General features: G+C 44.4%; 1 protein-coding gene across 3 annotated transcripts in view; it reads left to right on the top strand.

Moving 5' to 3' along the window:
- LOC147444976 (uncharacterized) overlaps nucleotides 1-14,949 on the top strand; it is a 35,386-nt gene extending 20,437 nt beyond the window's left edge. For all 3 annotated transcript variants that reach the window (XM_086527478.1, XM_086527476.1, XM_086527477.1), the window contains 2 exons: nucleotides 13,934-14,218; nucleotides 14,314-14,949. In XM_086527478.1, coding sequence (XP_086383604.1) covers nucleotides 13,934-14,218; nucleotides 14,314-14,856 — 828 coding nt within the window. In that variant the 3' untranslated portion in view covers nucleotides 14,857-14,949. The remainder of the gene's footprint in view (nucleotides 1-13,933; nucleotides 14,219-14,313) is intronic.
- Nucleotides 14,950-15,317: the final 368 nt, after the last annotated feature.

The following is a 15,317-nucleotide window of genomic DNA, read 5'->3' as shown; positions in this document are numbered from 1 at the left end:
TTTCAAAAAAATAAAATAAAATAATAATAAATAAATAAATAAATAAACATATATATATATATATATATATATATATATATAGAGAGAGAGAGAGAGAGAGAGAGAGAGAGAGAGAAATGAAATGAAATGCTCTATTAAACGTCTTCAAAAGGCCGAAATGACCTATGAGACCAAACTGATACAATCTTGGTGGATCTAATACAATGTCTGGGTACAAAAATAAAATGAAGTAAAGTGAAACTAAAATCTTAATCGCTAAATGTGAACTAAGCAACTAGCTAGAACTTTGTAGGACATGAGTTGGGGGGGGGGGGGGGGGGTGAAAGTAGTGACTGGGGGCTAATACAACACAATGTGGGTGTGCGTGTGGGAATATAATGGGTGAGAGCTGATACAAGATGAGCAGGATGTACAATCCTCAAAAGAGCTAAATCATAGGAGAGCCATTGGTCGCTGGCGGATCTCATCAATCTCCTCCATGGTCAATGCTCTGACCGGACTTCGTGTATGTCGGGCCAAAGTGATCCGAATCCACTGTCGATGCTGTGTAGTCCTCTGTAGTCGTGGGCATCTAGATCTCCCTAGCTCGGTCGCTCGATCGATCAACGTGCCTCTGGTGTGAGGAGAATGTGAGCTCTATTGTGGTAGTTGCACCTTTGGCTGCCCAGTTTCCACTCTAGAGAAGTTTGTGATCCGTCTCTGAGACTGGCTAGCCTCTCCTCTCATCAGGCCCTCTTTTGTGTCTGCGCAGCTTGAGCAAAAAAATACCCAGACATCTATGAGTATGAGAGAGAGAGAGAGAGAGAGAGAGAGAGAGAGATTGATTTATGTCTATTAGAGGCGGAAGTCGGCCTATGAGACATATCAAATCTACACGTGTGTCCTCCATCTATCGAGAAAGGACAAAAAATACTAAGTAACAAATTGTGTTCTTCTTGTGAGGGGGGATGATCCATGGGAGACTAGGATACAAGATACATGGTATATGAGAGGGATGGGGTGGGGGGTGGGTGGAGTTCTATCTCTAGGGGTATGGGTGCACATCTATTTGCTCTGAGAGGAGAGAGGATTTTAAGTCTAAGAACAATCCCAAGAGACCTCGAAGATCTACCCGACGAGTCTTGAACTCAAGACTTGATACTTCAAAGAGGGGGCGATTGGTGGGCGTTTTTTCACCCTCCCTCTGGCGACCCGATTGTTGTGCAGCATGGGACACAAGTGTTTGGCATTGGCGAGACTAGCATCATGGCTATCACATCAGATTGGTCTTTGAGGGTGAGGTGGATCTTGATCAGTGGCTGGATGTCCATTGCATGGCAGACTATAACCGGCATGTACAACGTAGAGGGCGGTACTATTTCAATTACCCGATAACTTTACACAGAGGAGTGAGAAGGAAAGAGAACACAGATGCGTCCAGCGACTAGAATGTCGCCGCGCACACGAGACCAACACCCTGTAGGCCCCAAAGACTTGCGCCCCTTTCGGTACTTCTTTATTCAATTTAAGGTAGACGATCGGACCACTTAGTACAAGCTTTCACAAAGCTGTCCAAACTTGGCGAGGGCTGAAAACGCAGGTTTTCGACTTGATTTTGGCAGCATAACGGCGCAAAAACCCTTGTAGGTCAAAAGTACCTGTCTAGGGCGGATTCCCTCGCTATCTGAAGCTTTTTGGTGAGCTGTCACAGAAATTCAGCGTGCTGTAATTCTCTGTTTTTCATTGCCGGGTGCCCAAAAGCCTGTACACGCATCCCAAGGCTCTCACGAGACTCCCCTTGTGTTCTCTTGCAGTTTAGATGCGAAATCCTAAACCTGCAGAAAAACACAACAGGCTGTAATTCCATGTTTCGGATCGTTTTTAGCGAAGCAAACACGCTACGCGTGTCCCAAGGGCTCCCGCATGCAATGAGACAGTTCCCTTGTGAATTGGACGAGTTTTCACGCGAGAAAACTCTCCAAACTCGCAATCTTTCGCGATAGAACTATGCATACCTGTGGGGGATTAGTAATTAGCTAATCCGGTTACTGTTCAGAAGGCTCTTGCCTTGGCAAACGCGCATAAACCCCCAGAACTGTACATATTCATATGAGAAGCCCAACTAGTGGGGCATTACCATATGTGCCAAAGGGGAGAGATGCACAAGAGCAAGGCATCGCGCTACATGAGACAGAGGAGAAGGCAAGCTTTCCATTAAAGCTGTAGACCTGCACCCCTACTCACACACACACACTGTAGGTCACTTATGAGGCTAAAATCAGCCCCAACCTCAAAATGGGCGCCCCCTCCAGTTGAGGTGTCTTGCAGACTGCTCTCCTCCTTCCAAGTGTCCAATTTGCCCCTTTGAGTTAATTCCCTAGATCCCACTCACTTATAAAGTTGCAAGTGACTTTCTGAGTGGCCCAGATTTCATTTGGCGCGCACAGGCTTTCATACTCATCGGAATTCAGTGCTAACTGGCCCAACGAGTCCCAAACCGACTGACCTAGACTCCCGATGTGAGAAACCTGTTCGGCCGCAGCCGTTTCACACTGGCCATGCAATGTCCACTTGCACCTTTTCAAGGGTTCTGAGGAAAACAAGTAAAAAAATATATAAATAAAAATATCTAGTACTTATTTACGGAAGGCAACAGGAAAAATACACCTCCTTGTGACACACCCCACCCTTGAAATATTGCAAGTGACCTCGCTTGCATGCCAATAATGTAAGGTGCAGCGGAATGAATGTTTGAACTTTGCTCAAGATGAGTGCTCCGAACTGTGCTCAAGGTTCCTTTTGTTCTTATGGAAGGGAGAGCCTTCCGTTCTTAATGAGAGAGTGCAATGAACACAGACAAAGTGAATGGGCAATGTGCGTGAAAGTGCATGAGACTGAGAGATAGAGAGAGAAGAGAATACGACACCAGAGACGTTGTAAAACCCTCCTCCGAAGGCCCCACTCTCTATGGCGAGAGCGGTCTACTTATGATTGCACAAATCTCTACAATGCTTGGACTTGCTGGCGATGTCGACGACGATGAGGACGACGACGAGACGGGCTGAAATCTGAAAACGCTAAGGGCTGAAATCTGCAAATCTTGTATCTGCTGAATTCTGACTCTATGTCGATGACGATGTCGATGGCGACGATGCGACGACGACGCACTGAAACGCAGATGCTGAAATTTGCATTTTCTGGGCTGAAATTGCAAACTTCGACGGACCTGACCGTGCGGCGAGGATCTGCTACGGAAAGGTGAGATCTGCGAGGTTCGGGACTTGATCTGCAAAGAGTGCTAAAGGCTGAAAACTGAAAACGCTGGTGGTTCTTGATGTTCCGTCGCGATGATCTGCAAAAACGCTGAGGTTGGGCTGCAAACCAAAAATGCTAGGGCTGAATTTTGTCCTGCTGTCGCCGGTGGTTCTGCAAATGCAAAACGCTAGGCTGATCTGCTGTGTCGTGTTGACGCCGGGGCTGATCTGCTGTGCACAAATCGCCAAGGCTGATCTGATGCAAAAATGCTAGGTCTTTTGTGGAGAAAACGCCAGAGTAGTCGCGGGGGTTGGTCTTGCTGAGAAGTTGCGTGTTGAGCAAGGTGCTCCTGCTGCCTCTTCTGCCAATTAGTGCTAGTCTAGGTTTGCTTATATACAAACTTACTCAATTTGCCTTACCTACTTTCCACCAAAAGTCACTTAAAAATAATAAGTGAAAAATGTCAAAAATAGGGAAAATAGGTTAAATGCACTGGAAAATTCCCCTGAAGGATTCTGATGGGAATGCTTATGATCATGCTGTGTGCAACCAGAGGATATGCATCTACACTAAGTGCCTGGGCATGCACGGTCTATGAACAGACTCACAAAAGTGCCAGAACACTTGCTAATCTAAACTGACTGGACTGACTGAGTCCTTGTCGTGCTGTAGCTTGTCCACGGACACATAGGTTTGGATGTGTCACGTGACAAATAATACATGCGGTATCTCTTGATATTACTTATATTCTATGATGGGAATCCAAGATAACATGCTTCCGGAAATGTAGCGTTGGACGATTAAACAATCCCACCAACCTGACTACAACACATATATCAAGCATAGAAGTCTTCTAGTGTACTCTAAAGCACAAACTTCTCTAGCTAAATTCTGTATGGAAAGAGTAGATACAATTGTTTGACTACTCTCTTGAGCATCATGAACCATTCTCTTGCCTTGCTTCAAAAAGGCTACATCAAGTCACTGTGGGTTCCATCTAAAAGGCTTCAAGATACAATTACAAAAGCTGCGGTGAATCAACCAATTCAGACTCTTCCATCCATTTGGCATCCAACGATGGATAATTCTTGAACTTCACCAAATAGCGTCTTGCAACCTTTCCTCTAACCTTTCTTTCTTTATGTGCCAATATCTGTTCAGGAACAAGAATCTCATCCAATTCTTCCACTTCGGGCTATTCCTCATCAAGCATATTCTCTGGTACATCACCAATAAAAGGTCTTAGAAGGCTAACATGAAAAACATTATGTATTTTCCAGCCTTCTGGTAGCTTCAACCTGTAAGCTACATTGCTGATCTTTTCTGAAATCTGAAAAGGACCATAATATCGCATACTGAGCTTAGGAAACAAACGTTCCTTGCCTTTCCTTTTCCTTAACCTGGCCTTTTCAAAGTGCAAAAGCACCCAATCATAAAGTGAAAATACAAGTTCACGACGGTGGCGATCAGCAGCTTTCTTTTGCTTAGCTTGAGTCTTCTCAAGAGCAATCTTTATCTTCTTGTATGTTTCATCCATATCTTGCACATACTTGTCTGCCTCAAATATCTTGTCCTTAGTCTGCAAAATGGGCGGGACTTTCCTCCCTCCTTCCACTATCTCAAATGGTGCCTTACCTGTTGACGTATGCAAAGTGCTATTGTAAGCATATTCAACCAATGGAAGATGGTGTTCCCAAGTTGCCTTGTGCTCTGACACATAACATTTGAGCAGATCCAGGACAATAGAATTTGCCTCTTTTGATTGTCCATCAGTTTGCAGATGAAACGAAGATGAGAATTTTACCGTAGTGCCCATATTCTCAAACAATGCCTTCCAGAAAAGACTCGTCATACGTTGATCCCTGTTCACTTACAATTGATTGAGGCATCCCGTAATATTGTCTCATGAATATCTTGACCATGTGTTCAGGCTTTATCTTCTTCCTAACAGGCATGAAATGGGCCTGCTTCCTGAACCTACAAATGATAGTCCAAATCCCATCATTGCCTGTTTGCGTCCTTGGACGATCAAAGATAAAGTCCATCACTATGCTTTCCCATGACCTATCAGGGATCGGCAATGGCTGCAACAATCCTGGTTGCTTTTGCCTGTTAAATTTGATTTTTTGTAAACTAAGCATGATCTTACAAATGTGTCAACATCTTGACGCAAAGCTGGCCAATAGAAGAATGCCTCAACCCCTTTCATTGTCGCACCAATTCCTCGATGCCCAGCATAAGGTGGAGCATGACTTTCCATCAAGTTTTTTGGCCGTAACTGTTTAGTAACGCATAACTTTCCATGCATCATGAGAAAGTCATTCTTAAGCATATAGTGCTCATGATGTTGCCCATCAACAAGCTGGTCATAGATCCTTGCAAAATTTGAATCGTTAGCATATCGTGTCTTCATTTCGTTTAGTTCACAATGGTACGGAATTGACACTGCTGAAATTTGGGGCTTTCGTGACAACGCATCAGCTACCACGTTCTTTTTCCCTTGCACATGCACAATCTGAAAATGGAACATTGACAAGATATTTGCCCATCGCATGTGCTTCTCAGACAACTTCGTTTGTGTGAGAAAATATCGCAAAGTTTGATGATCTGTTTGGACAACAAAATTAGCCCCTAGCAGATAATGTTTCCAACTAGTGAGAGCATGGATTACTGCGAGCAATTCTTTCTCATAGACTTGCAAGTTCCTTTCAGTCTTCAAAAGAATTCTGCTCTCATATGGGACTACCCGGTCATTCTGCATTAGAACTGCACCAAGACTATGGCCACATGCATCACACTGAACCACAAAAGCTTTCGAAAGATCTGGCAAAATGATTACCGGATCTGAAGTCAGCTTCTCTTTTAAGTGTTTGAAGGCAAAAATTTCCTTGGTTGTCCACTTGGAAGTAACTCCTTTTTCTTGCAGTGCATGTAGTGGAGAAGCAATCTCAACAAAATTTCGGATGAACCTCTTGTAGTAGGAACATAAGCCTAGAAAGCTTTGAATGTCATGTACGGACTTCAAGTCTGGCCGTGACCTAATTGCTTCCACTTTGGCGGGATCCATGCGTAACCCATCCTTTGAAACAATGTGCCCAAGGAAGTGAATCTCTTCCAAAAAGAATTCACTCTTCTTCACATTAATGAGTAGCCTGTTCTTATGTAACTCATTGAAAACTACGGTCAACTGATCCCTATGCTCCTCTTCAGACTTTGAGTAGACAATCATGTCATCAAAGAAGGTACCCACGAAGTTTCTACGTGTTCTAAAAATTCTGTCCATCATTCTATCAAACGTGGCAGGAGCATTTGTGAGACCAAATGGCATGACAGAAATTCATAGAGACCAAATGTTGTCCTGAATGCAGTCTTATGGACATCTTCTGGCCTAATGCGTATCTGATGGTACCCAGCCGATCAAGAATGTCATCTATTCTCGGTATGCGGAACCTGTTCTTGATGGTATTCTTATTCATGGCGTGATAGTCAAGGCACATACACCATGAACCATCCTTCTTCTCCACTAAGAGTACAGGCGAACAAAAAGGGGATGAACTGGGCTCAATCAACCCCTTCTCTAAAAGCTCGTTGACTTGATTTATAATCTCTTTCCGTTGGGCTGCACTAACCCTGTATGGTGGTCTATTCGGTGGACTAGAACGTGGCACAAGATCTATGGTATGATCCTCAGTTCTCTCAGGAGGTAACTCCCCTGGCAAAGAGTCTGAAAAACAATCACTAAAACCACTCAAAAAAGTTGACCCGTCTTTATCTAAGGTAGACAAATTAGATACAACTTCAGGTACTTCTTTTGCAAAGTACGCAGAAAGATGATTCTTTATTACAGATGAAATAGTAAAAGCAGAAACAACTGGAACAGACTCACCTCTAAGCTTTACATCAAGGACATGAGTCTTTCCTCTATGTACAGGGGTAAGTAATTCTTTTGTTGTAAGTATCCACCATAGCATGCAACCTGTAACACCATGGGATACCCAGTAACACATCACAACCCTCAAGTGGCATAATATGAAATTCTTCCGCATCCACATAGCTCTGAATGTGCAGACGAACCTTCCCCAAAATGGGAGTAATAGGCTTTGAATGACCTGGGCATGCCAAACCTGCCTCCTTTGTCATACCCATCTCCCTCTAAACGAATGCCCAACTTTGATGCCAATTCTGGTGATATGAAATTTGCACGGGCTCCTGGATCAAAGAAAACCAGCACTGTCTGGTTTCTAACTTTGCCCCAAGCTCTGCACAGTTCCGTGGCATCTATGTTTGGCTGGTCTCCAACCAAATCTGGGACAAGTCCTGCACTCGGCTTTGGCTTCTTCCCTTTATGGTCGAACTTATCATCCTTATCGTGTGACTTCTTCTGTGGGCATTCATTTGCAAAATGTCGTTCCTCTTCACAAATGTAGCATTTCTTGGCCTCCCTAAGTGCTTTCCTTTCTTCAAAAGTTTTGCCAGAAAAATGTTTTTTTTTGTCCTTGTCCTCGTCCCGAAGAAGATGTAGACTGCTTCTTGGACGTATCAGCTTCTTCATCGGAGGGCTTGTTTGTGGGAGGCACAGAAGGCTTTGCTGCAACATTGCCCTTGGCTGAAAACTGTTTGCCCTGGGACCCTTTCTTGTGGCTATTAAATCCATCGGAATCTCCCTTCGACAGATTGCTGGCCACTCTTGCATTCTCAATCAACTGGAACATATTCATGATAGTAGTCTTTGTGTAGTAGTCCCTGATTTTCTTGGGCAATCCGCAACAGTACTTGTCAATCTGTTTCGACAATGGCACAAATCTGTAAGAGGTGACTGGCAAGAGTGCGGCCCAAAAGTGTTTATTGTACTCTTTCAAATTCTCACACTATTTAGCATTCAACTCGTGCCATTTTGTCAACACATCCACTTCAAAAGTGTTGTCAGCCATGCAAGTGCAAAAAGCTGTTTGAATTGGACCCATGTTGTTGGGGTTTGACCCTGGTTCAACAATGCGGTTCACCATTGAAGCGCATTCCCTTTCAAGAAAGTGGAAGCCTTGCATATCTTTGAAGATTCCGTGAAGTTTCCTCCAGCATAAGCTGCATCAAACTGCTGTATGAAGGTCAAAGTCTTCAATCGATCTTCAGTTCCTTTGAAAGTTTCAAACTTCACTTCCTGCCCACCTTCCTTGTAATCCTTTGGTTGACTCAAAGGAGCCACATTATCATAAACAGGTGCCTGCAAAAGTGGTGCTACATGATTGCCCATTCCAGCACTCCCATCACGTGTTTTACCTGTCAAATCTGCATTTTGGGTGTATGGCTGCGAAAAACCAGCCATACCAAATTGTGTTCCAGGCCCTCGAAACTGGCCATAGGCGCCCTGAAAACTTGGTTGGACACCCATGTTCGCGTACATAGGGTTACCCATGCCTATTTGCATAGTCCCGAACACATTCCCTGGCATATAACCTGTGGAAGGTCCAACCATAGCTTGAAACACTGAACCACCTCCAAAATAACCAGGATAAGTATTAGGTAATGGAAGGGTCTGACGCATAGCCTGTTCATTACTCACTTGACCATTCACAAACGGTTCTTGTCCAACTAAAGCAAGTTGTTTTGGATCATTGAACACCACTGGTTGCTCAACCACATGGGCTTTCCCTCGAGCATCATGAGTCCTCTGCGCATTGGAAATCTCCTTTTCTTGCGACGGCTCAGTCATGCCCTGTGTAGGAGGCTGAAAACCCTGTGTTGGAGCTTGTAAGAACTCCTACATCCTTGGGTTGCTAGCCAATTGCTGAAACATGTCCATGCAGCAACGCAGTTGAGCTCTAAACAACCTGTCCTCTTCTTGAAGAGTTGAAGGAACTTTCTCTGTGCCATGTGAGGAAGATCCCTCTTCTGGTGCTTGGTCTCTCTTCTCTGCCATAACGACAAGCTCTGTGTTGCTTTCACCCACAACAATCCACGTTGCACTTTTAAAATTGGCTATCCCGTCGATGGAACCTCCCGCCCGCAATGGGACAATTCCCTTGTGAATTGGACGAGTTTTCACGCGAGAAAACTCTCCAAACTCGCAAACTTTCGCGATGGAACTGTGCGTACCTGTGGGGGATTAACAGTTAGCTAATCCAGTTCCTGTTCAGAAGGCTCTTGCCTTGGCAAACGCGCATAAACCCCCAGAAATGTATATATTTATCTGAGTATCCCAACTAGTGGGACATTACCATATGTGTCAAAGGGGAGAGAGCGATGCACGAGAGCAAGTCACCGCGCTACATGAGACAGAGGAGAAGGCAAGCTTTCCATTAAAGCTGTAGACCTGCACCCACTACTCACACACACTCTGTAGGTCACTTATGAGGCTAAAATCAGCCCCAGCCTCAAAATGGGCGCCCCCCTCCAGCTGAGGTGTCTTGCAGACTGCTCTCCTCATGCCAAGTGTCCAGTTTGCCCCTTTGAGTTAATTTCCTAGTTCCCACTCACTTATAAAGTTGTGACTTTCTAAGTGGCCCAGATTTCATTTGGTGCACACAGGCTTCCATACTCTTCAGAATTCAGTGCTATCTGGCCCAACCAGTCCCAGACCGATTGACTTAGACTCCCGATGCTAGAAACCTGTTCGGCCGCAGTCGTTTCACACTGGCCATGCAATGTCCACTTGCACCTTTTCAAGGGTTTCGGGGAAAACAAGTAAGAATAAAAATAAATAAAATATCTAGTACTTATTTACGGAAGGCAACAGGAAAAATACACCTCCTCGTGACAGAGACGCTCGTGTTGACTTTGTTTTCACTGCAATGGAGACTGCAGAGAGGGGGCACCGCTTTGGAGGTTGTGGATCTGGTAGGGACAACCTCTACCTGATCTTGTTGAGTGCCAGTGGCCTTCTTTACGAGCTGATGGGGCCCCTCTCTCATTTTTTGAGTACATTGTATCCCTTGGGAGGAGGATTATCTTGAGGACCCGACACGCGGCTCACCGTCCACTTCAATCAGAGGTACGGTAAGATTAATGCATTTCTTCAACTTTTCAACGACAATTTTTGTTATGCATTTGGACCCTCAAGATCAGCTGCAGAATTTGCTATTTCATGTGGATGATGGTGTGTGCAACATTGCTTGTTGGCTCTTGGGCTGAGCGTGCTGGTCATGATCCGACTTTTCAGAGACGCACTTTGCAGCGTGAGTTCGTGAGTATTTTTGGGTTTGTTTGTCACAAATTGCTGACGTGTCAAGCCACTGAAGAACGGAGCCACCCTTCAGATCCCCGCCGAGGGGCCTAAACCCTAAAAAGAAGGAATAGAAGAAGTAAAAGTTCTACCAACTTTTGGTACCTCATCTGATGGGGCCCAGAAAACATAAAGGCATTAAAATAAAGCTGGACAAAAAAAAAGAATAGCGTAAAAACTGATGATGTGGCAATCAGTACCGATCTCCAGATTTGGCATTGATTGATGACGTGGCAACTTGTACGGATTTTCGCTTTTTACGTTGGCTTGCTGACGTGGCAGTCTGTATGGATTTTCATGATTTACGCTGGCAGCTTTTGAGCACCTGCTTTTGGACCAGATGCTTTTGAGTATACTTCTTTTCATGTAACGGCTTTTGAGGCCAAGGGCTTTTAAATATGTGCAGAGGATACATTCTCTGGCACGCTTTGGTGAGAAGGTGCAGAGCGCGAGTATCGGCATTGTACTGAGTTCAAGTAATATAAAGAAATACCGAAAGGGGGTGCCAGTACTCTCTGGGGTGGAATTCCGCCACTTCGTGTCGCGTGTGCTCTCTCTCTCTTTCAGTTCAGTTGTTATTGAAGTCCTAAAAGTCTGTTCAGTTTGTTCTTTTCTATTGGCGCTCGACTTGTGACAGTGGTATCGGAGCATTAGGCGTGTGCTTTTCTGAAAGCATACCGGTCCTACAAAAGAGCAGATAGAGCAAACCGGTGCTTCCAAAGGCTCTTGGAATTTTATTTGAAGAATCTTCGTGTCTCTACCCCGGACTTATTAGCCACTCCCACCATTACTTCATCGCGCATCGGGCACGCTCCTATCTTCATCGCTGTGTCTTACATGGCATAAGCCATAAAGATCACTTGCAAGAGAAGGATCAAGGATTTTTTTTCAAGCTGCTGTTTTTCTGAGAGGCAGTGCCATGCAGTGATGGATTTTTATAGCTACCAAGCCGCACACTCCAAGGACTTGGCAAGCTTTCATTTTTTTTTTGCCCGAAGTTATATGGTTCTGACATCTTCCTTCGGAGTGCAACTTCTGGCAGAGTGGGGAATCTTGAAATGCTTGCCATGGAGACCTTAACAGATTATAACTTGAAATTTCTCGACATCTCTCAGTAGGTGTCTTTTTTCGAGCTGATAAGCTTGGAGGTCCGGTGTGATTGCTATGTCTTGGGACTACCATCGCTGCCAGAGGAACACTGTATGTCCAAGAGTTGATGGACTACGCTGCGGTCAGCTACAACCTTATGGAAGAAATCTAACCCTAATCTTGGTGCAGGTTTCGGTCGTCTTTTCGAGCTCGACTGATGTCGAGATTGCTTTTCATGTTTGAGTTTTGTTTGAACTTTTTTGGTGACTTGTTTGGAATTTGTTTGAAATGGATAGTATCTGTTTTAAACGTATCTTGGTGCCAATTTGAATTGTTTGACTCTGGTTTTAATACTCGTTTCAATGGTTGGTGATTTTATTCCTGGGTGGAGTATTGAGAAATGATGTTTAAGAATGCTTATTCATACTCATGGCCCGGACCCTTGTGGTTATTTGTGGGGGGAGTATTGAATGTTTGAAAAATGTTGTTTTTACTCATGGCCCGGACCCTTGTGGTTATTTATGTTGGGAGAATTGTTGTTGTTACTCATGGCCCGGATTTGGATGGTTATTTATGGGGGGAGTATTAAGAAGTCTGAGCAGTGGTTACTCTCAACACCTCCAAACGACGCAGGTTGCGGTCTGGGGGGCATTTGGTTGTAAAAGGCCTCTATATCTCATGGCCCAGACCTTTTTAGGTTATTTGTGGAGGAGTGATGAGGGAGTCGTTGAAACTTGAACAGCTTATGGCCCGGACTTGGATGGTTATTTGCGGGTGGAGTGTTCATCGTCGACTTTATGTTTCTATGTCTTGTAACATGCATATGTGAGCACTTGTGTTGCATTGTGATGTGCTACCCACTGAATACTCCTTATTGGATGAGATTCTTCTGGGAAGCCAACGACCCAGGAAATCAAAAGCTCCGATTTGGAATGAGAAAACTGATTGTCCCTCGGAATGTCCCTCGGGATGACCCTCATAAATTTTTGAGCTAACTTGAGTTGTTTTGCAGATATGCTATAATCGTGGACGATTACTTTCTTTCAAGAAAGGGGGATGGTACAAATTGATGACGTGTCAAGCCATTGAAGAACGGAACCAACCTTCAGATCCTGGTTGAGGGTTCTAAATCCTAAAAAGAAGCAACAGGAAAGTAAAAGTTCCACCAACTTTTGGGACCCCATCCGATGGGACCCAGAGGACATAAAGGCATTAAAATAAAGCTGGACACATACACACAAAAAAAGAATAGCGTAAAAATTGATGATGTGGCAGCCAGTATGGATCTCCATATTTCGCACTGATTGATGACGTGGAAACCTGTACGGATTTCCGCTTTTTGCACTGGCTTGCTGACGTGGTAGCCTGTACGGATTTCCATGATTTACGTTGACAGCTTTTGAGCACCTGGTTTTGGACCAGATGCTTTTGAGTATACTGCTTTTCATGTCATTGCTTTTGAGGCCAAGGGCCTTTAAATATGAGCAGAGGGCTCATTCTCTGGCATGCTTCAGTGAGGTGCAGAGCACGAGTACCGGCATTGTACTGAGTTCAAGTAATATAAAGAAATACCAAAAGGGGCGCCAAGGTTTGGGGCTAGTACTCTCTTGGGTGGAATTCCGCTACTCCGTGTCGCGTGTGCTCTCTCTCTCTCTCTCTCTCTCTTTCAATTCAGTTGTTATTGAAGTACTAAAAGTCTGTTCAGTCTGTTCTTTTCTATTGGCACGTGGTGCCTGACTTGTGACATTGTTCGTATGCTCAGCCAGTGTGGAGAGCAGTTTGCTGCTTTTTTATTAGTGCTAGCATTCATGATGGGTTTGTGACGTGGGGACAGTTGCATGGATTTTGCAATTTCTGGGGTCACACAGCTTTTTTCAGGGCTCTTTGACAGATCCAGTCTTTATGCTTACTTCATTGGGGTATAGACTGGGCAACTGGCACTCTACAAATGATTCCAGATAGAGGTCATCGGTTTTTACTAAGATATGTAGCCAACACTCTCTGGACCATGTGAAAGCTCGTTGTGCTCCCATTTTGGGCTCACAGTCTTCCCCTTTATCCACGTCCACTTTGACTGCTATTTGGACTGAACTGCTGCATACTCTTCGTAGCCAGTGGGATACTTCAGCAGGCTCCTCCAGGGCAGTGGAGAGGCGTCGATACTCTTTTCTTTTGACATGGGTGAGATCTTGAGTCCTTTCGAGACCTTGATATATACATAGCCCTCACATTGTACTCCCTGTCTTGTACATCCTTTGGGTGATAGACCTTTGAGCATCTCTAGAGGTGTCTTTGCACACAATATATAGCCACTTTTTGTGCCCAGAGAGAGAGAGAGAGAGAGAGAGAGAGAGAGAGAGAGAGAGAGAGAGAGAGATTGCTGTATAACAGGCTTCTGTGGAGACAAATGCACTCGTGTTAAAAAACTACATTGAGGAGCTTTATTGGGGTTGTGGAAAGAAAGTGTTGCTCCTGGGGCACAGTAAAGGTGGCGTAGATGCTGCAGCTGCAATTTCCAAATACTGGACTGATCTAAAAGAGAAGGTTGCGGGTTTGGTTGTAATCCAATCACCGTATGGTGGAAGCCCAATAGCGTCTGACATACTTAGAGAGGGCCAGATTGCAGATACTGAGACACGGCGTGTTATGGAGCTGCTCATATGCAAGATAATAAAGGTAAGATTGTAGCCATCGTAACTTGTTCCTATGTTGCATGTAATCTGTTTTTAGGCTAGTGCACTACTTTACATTATTGCTGTGGGAAATTTTAGGGTGACATCCGCTCTCTCGACGACCTCACATATGACAAAAGAAAAGACTTTTTGGCCAAGCATCCATTGCCGTTGGGTTTCCCCACAGTTTCATTTCACACTGAGGTGAGCATTGCCCCAGAGGTTTTATCAACAATGTCATATATAGCACATGCAGAGCTTCCATGGCTACCTTTACCTACCATCGATGGGGTGGATCTACAAGAACCTGTCAGTGCCAAGAAGCTTAATGTGATTGCTCCCTTGGCAGCTGCGATGGCTCTTTCTTCCTTTCATCTGGAGCTGAGGTATAGAGAGAAAAGTGATGGTCTCGTGGTTCGAAAGGATGCAGAGATTCCTGGTTCCATTGTTGTGAGGCCAGATCGAAAGCTTGATCATGCATGGATGGTCTATTCACAGTCCCGCAAAGATATCAAGTGTTCAGATGCTTCCCAAATGTGCGAAGCTCTTCTAACCTTGCTCTTAGAGGTGGGTCAAGAAAGCTACAACCTTGAGGAGAGCCAGAGCAGCATGGAGACGCATTCGAAAGAAGCCTCTACCTGATCATTGTCTCATAAGCACCCTCATGTTAATCACATTCCACACATTATATATTGGTAACATTGTTTGTCAATGCAATACAAATCTGTGTTTACATGTGTCTGTTTAAATTTGAGGTATGGTCTTCATCGATTGCGCTTTGGAGTAAAATGGCTAAGTTATGCAACGTCGTGCTTCATTCTTGACCAAAAACTTCTGGAAGAGATGTTATTTTGTTGGCAAGTTTGTCTTTGTAAGCATGTTTGTTTCCTCCATGTGAGTCATTTCCCTATCACTGACAACTTCAAATGCCGAAGTGCAGCTGTTTGTTGGATAAGCAAGAATATGCTTGCAATGTGCAAAGAAGTGAACATTTTTTCTCTTCTTACGATTGGGGCGCTCTATACCTGTGCCTCTTCTGTAATGAGTTGACCTACGGCAAGCAAAATCATTCCTCGTGATCGTTCGCAGTAAACAGATTTTCT

The sequence above is a fragment of the Adiantum capillus-veneris genome, chromosome 13, assembly GCF_014529385.1.
Source record: "Adiantum capillus-veneris isolate H3 chromosome 13, ASM1452938v2, whole genome shotgun sequence".
Lineage (NCBI taxonomy): Eukaryota > Viridiplantae > Streptophyta > Polypodiopsida > Polypodiales > Pteridaceae > Adiantum > Adiantum capillus-veneris.
This window is presented reverse-complemented; position numbering and strand designations above follow the sequence as displayed.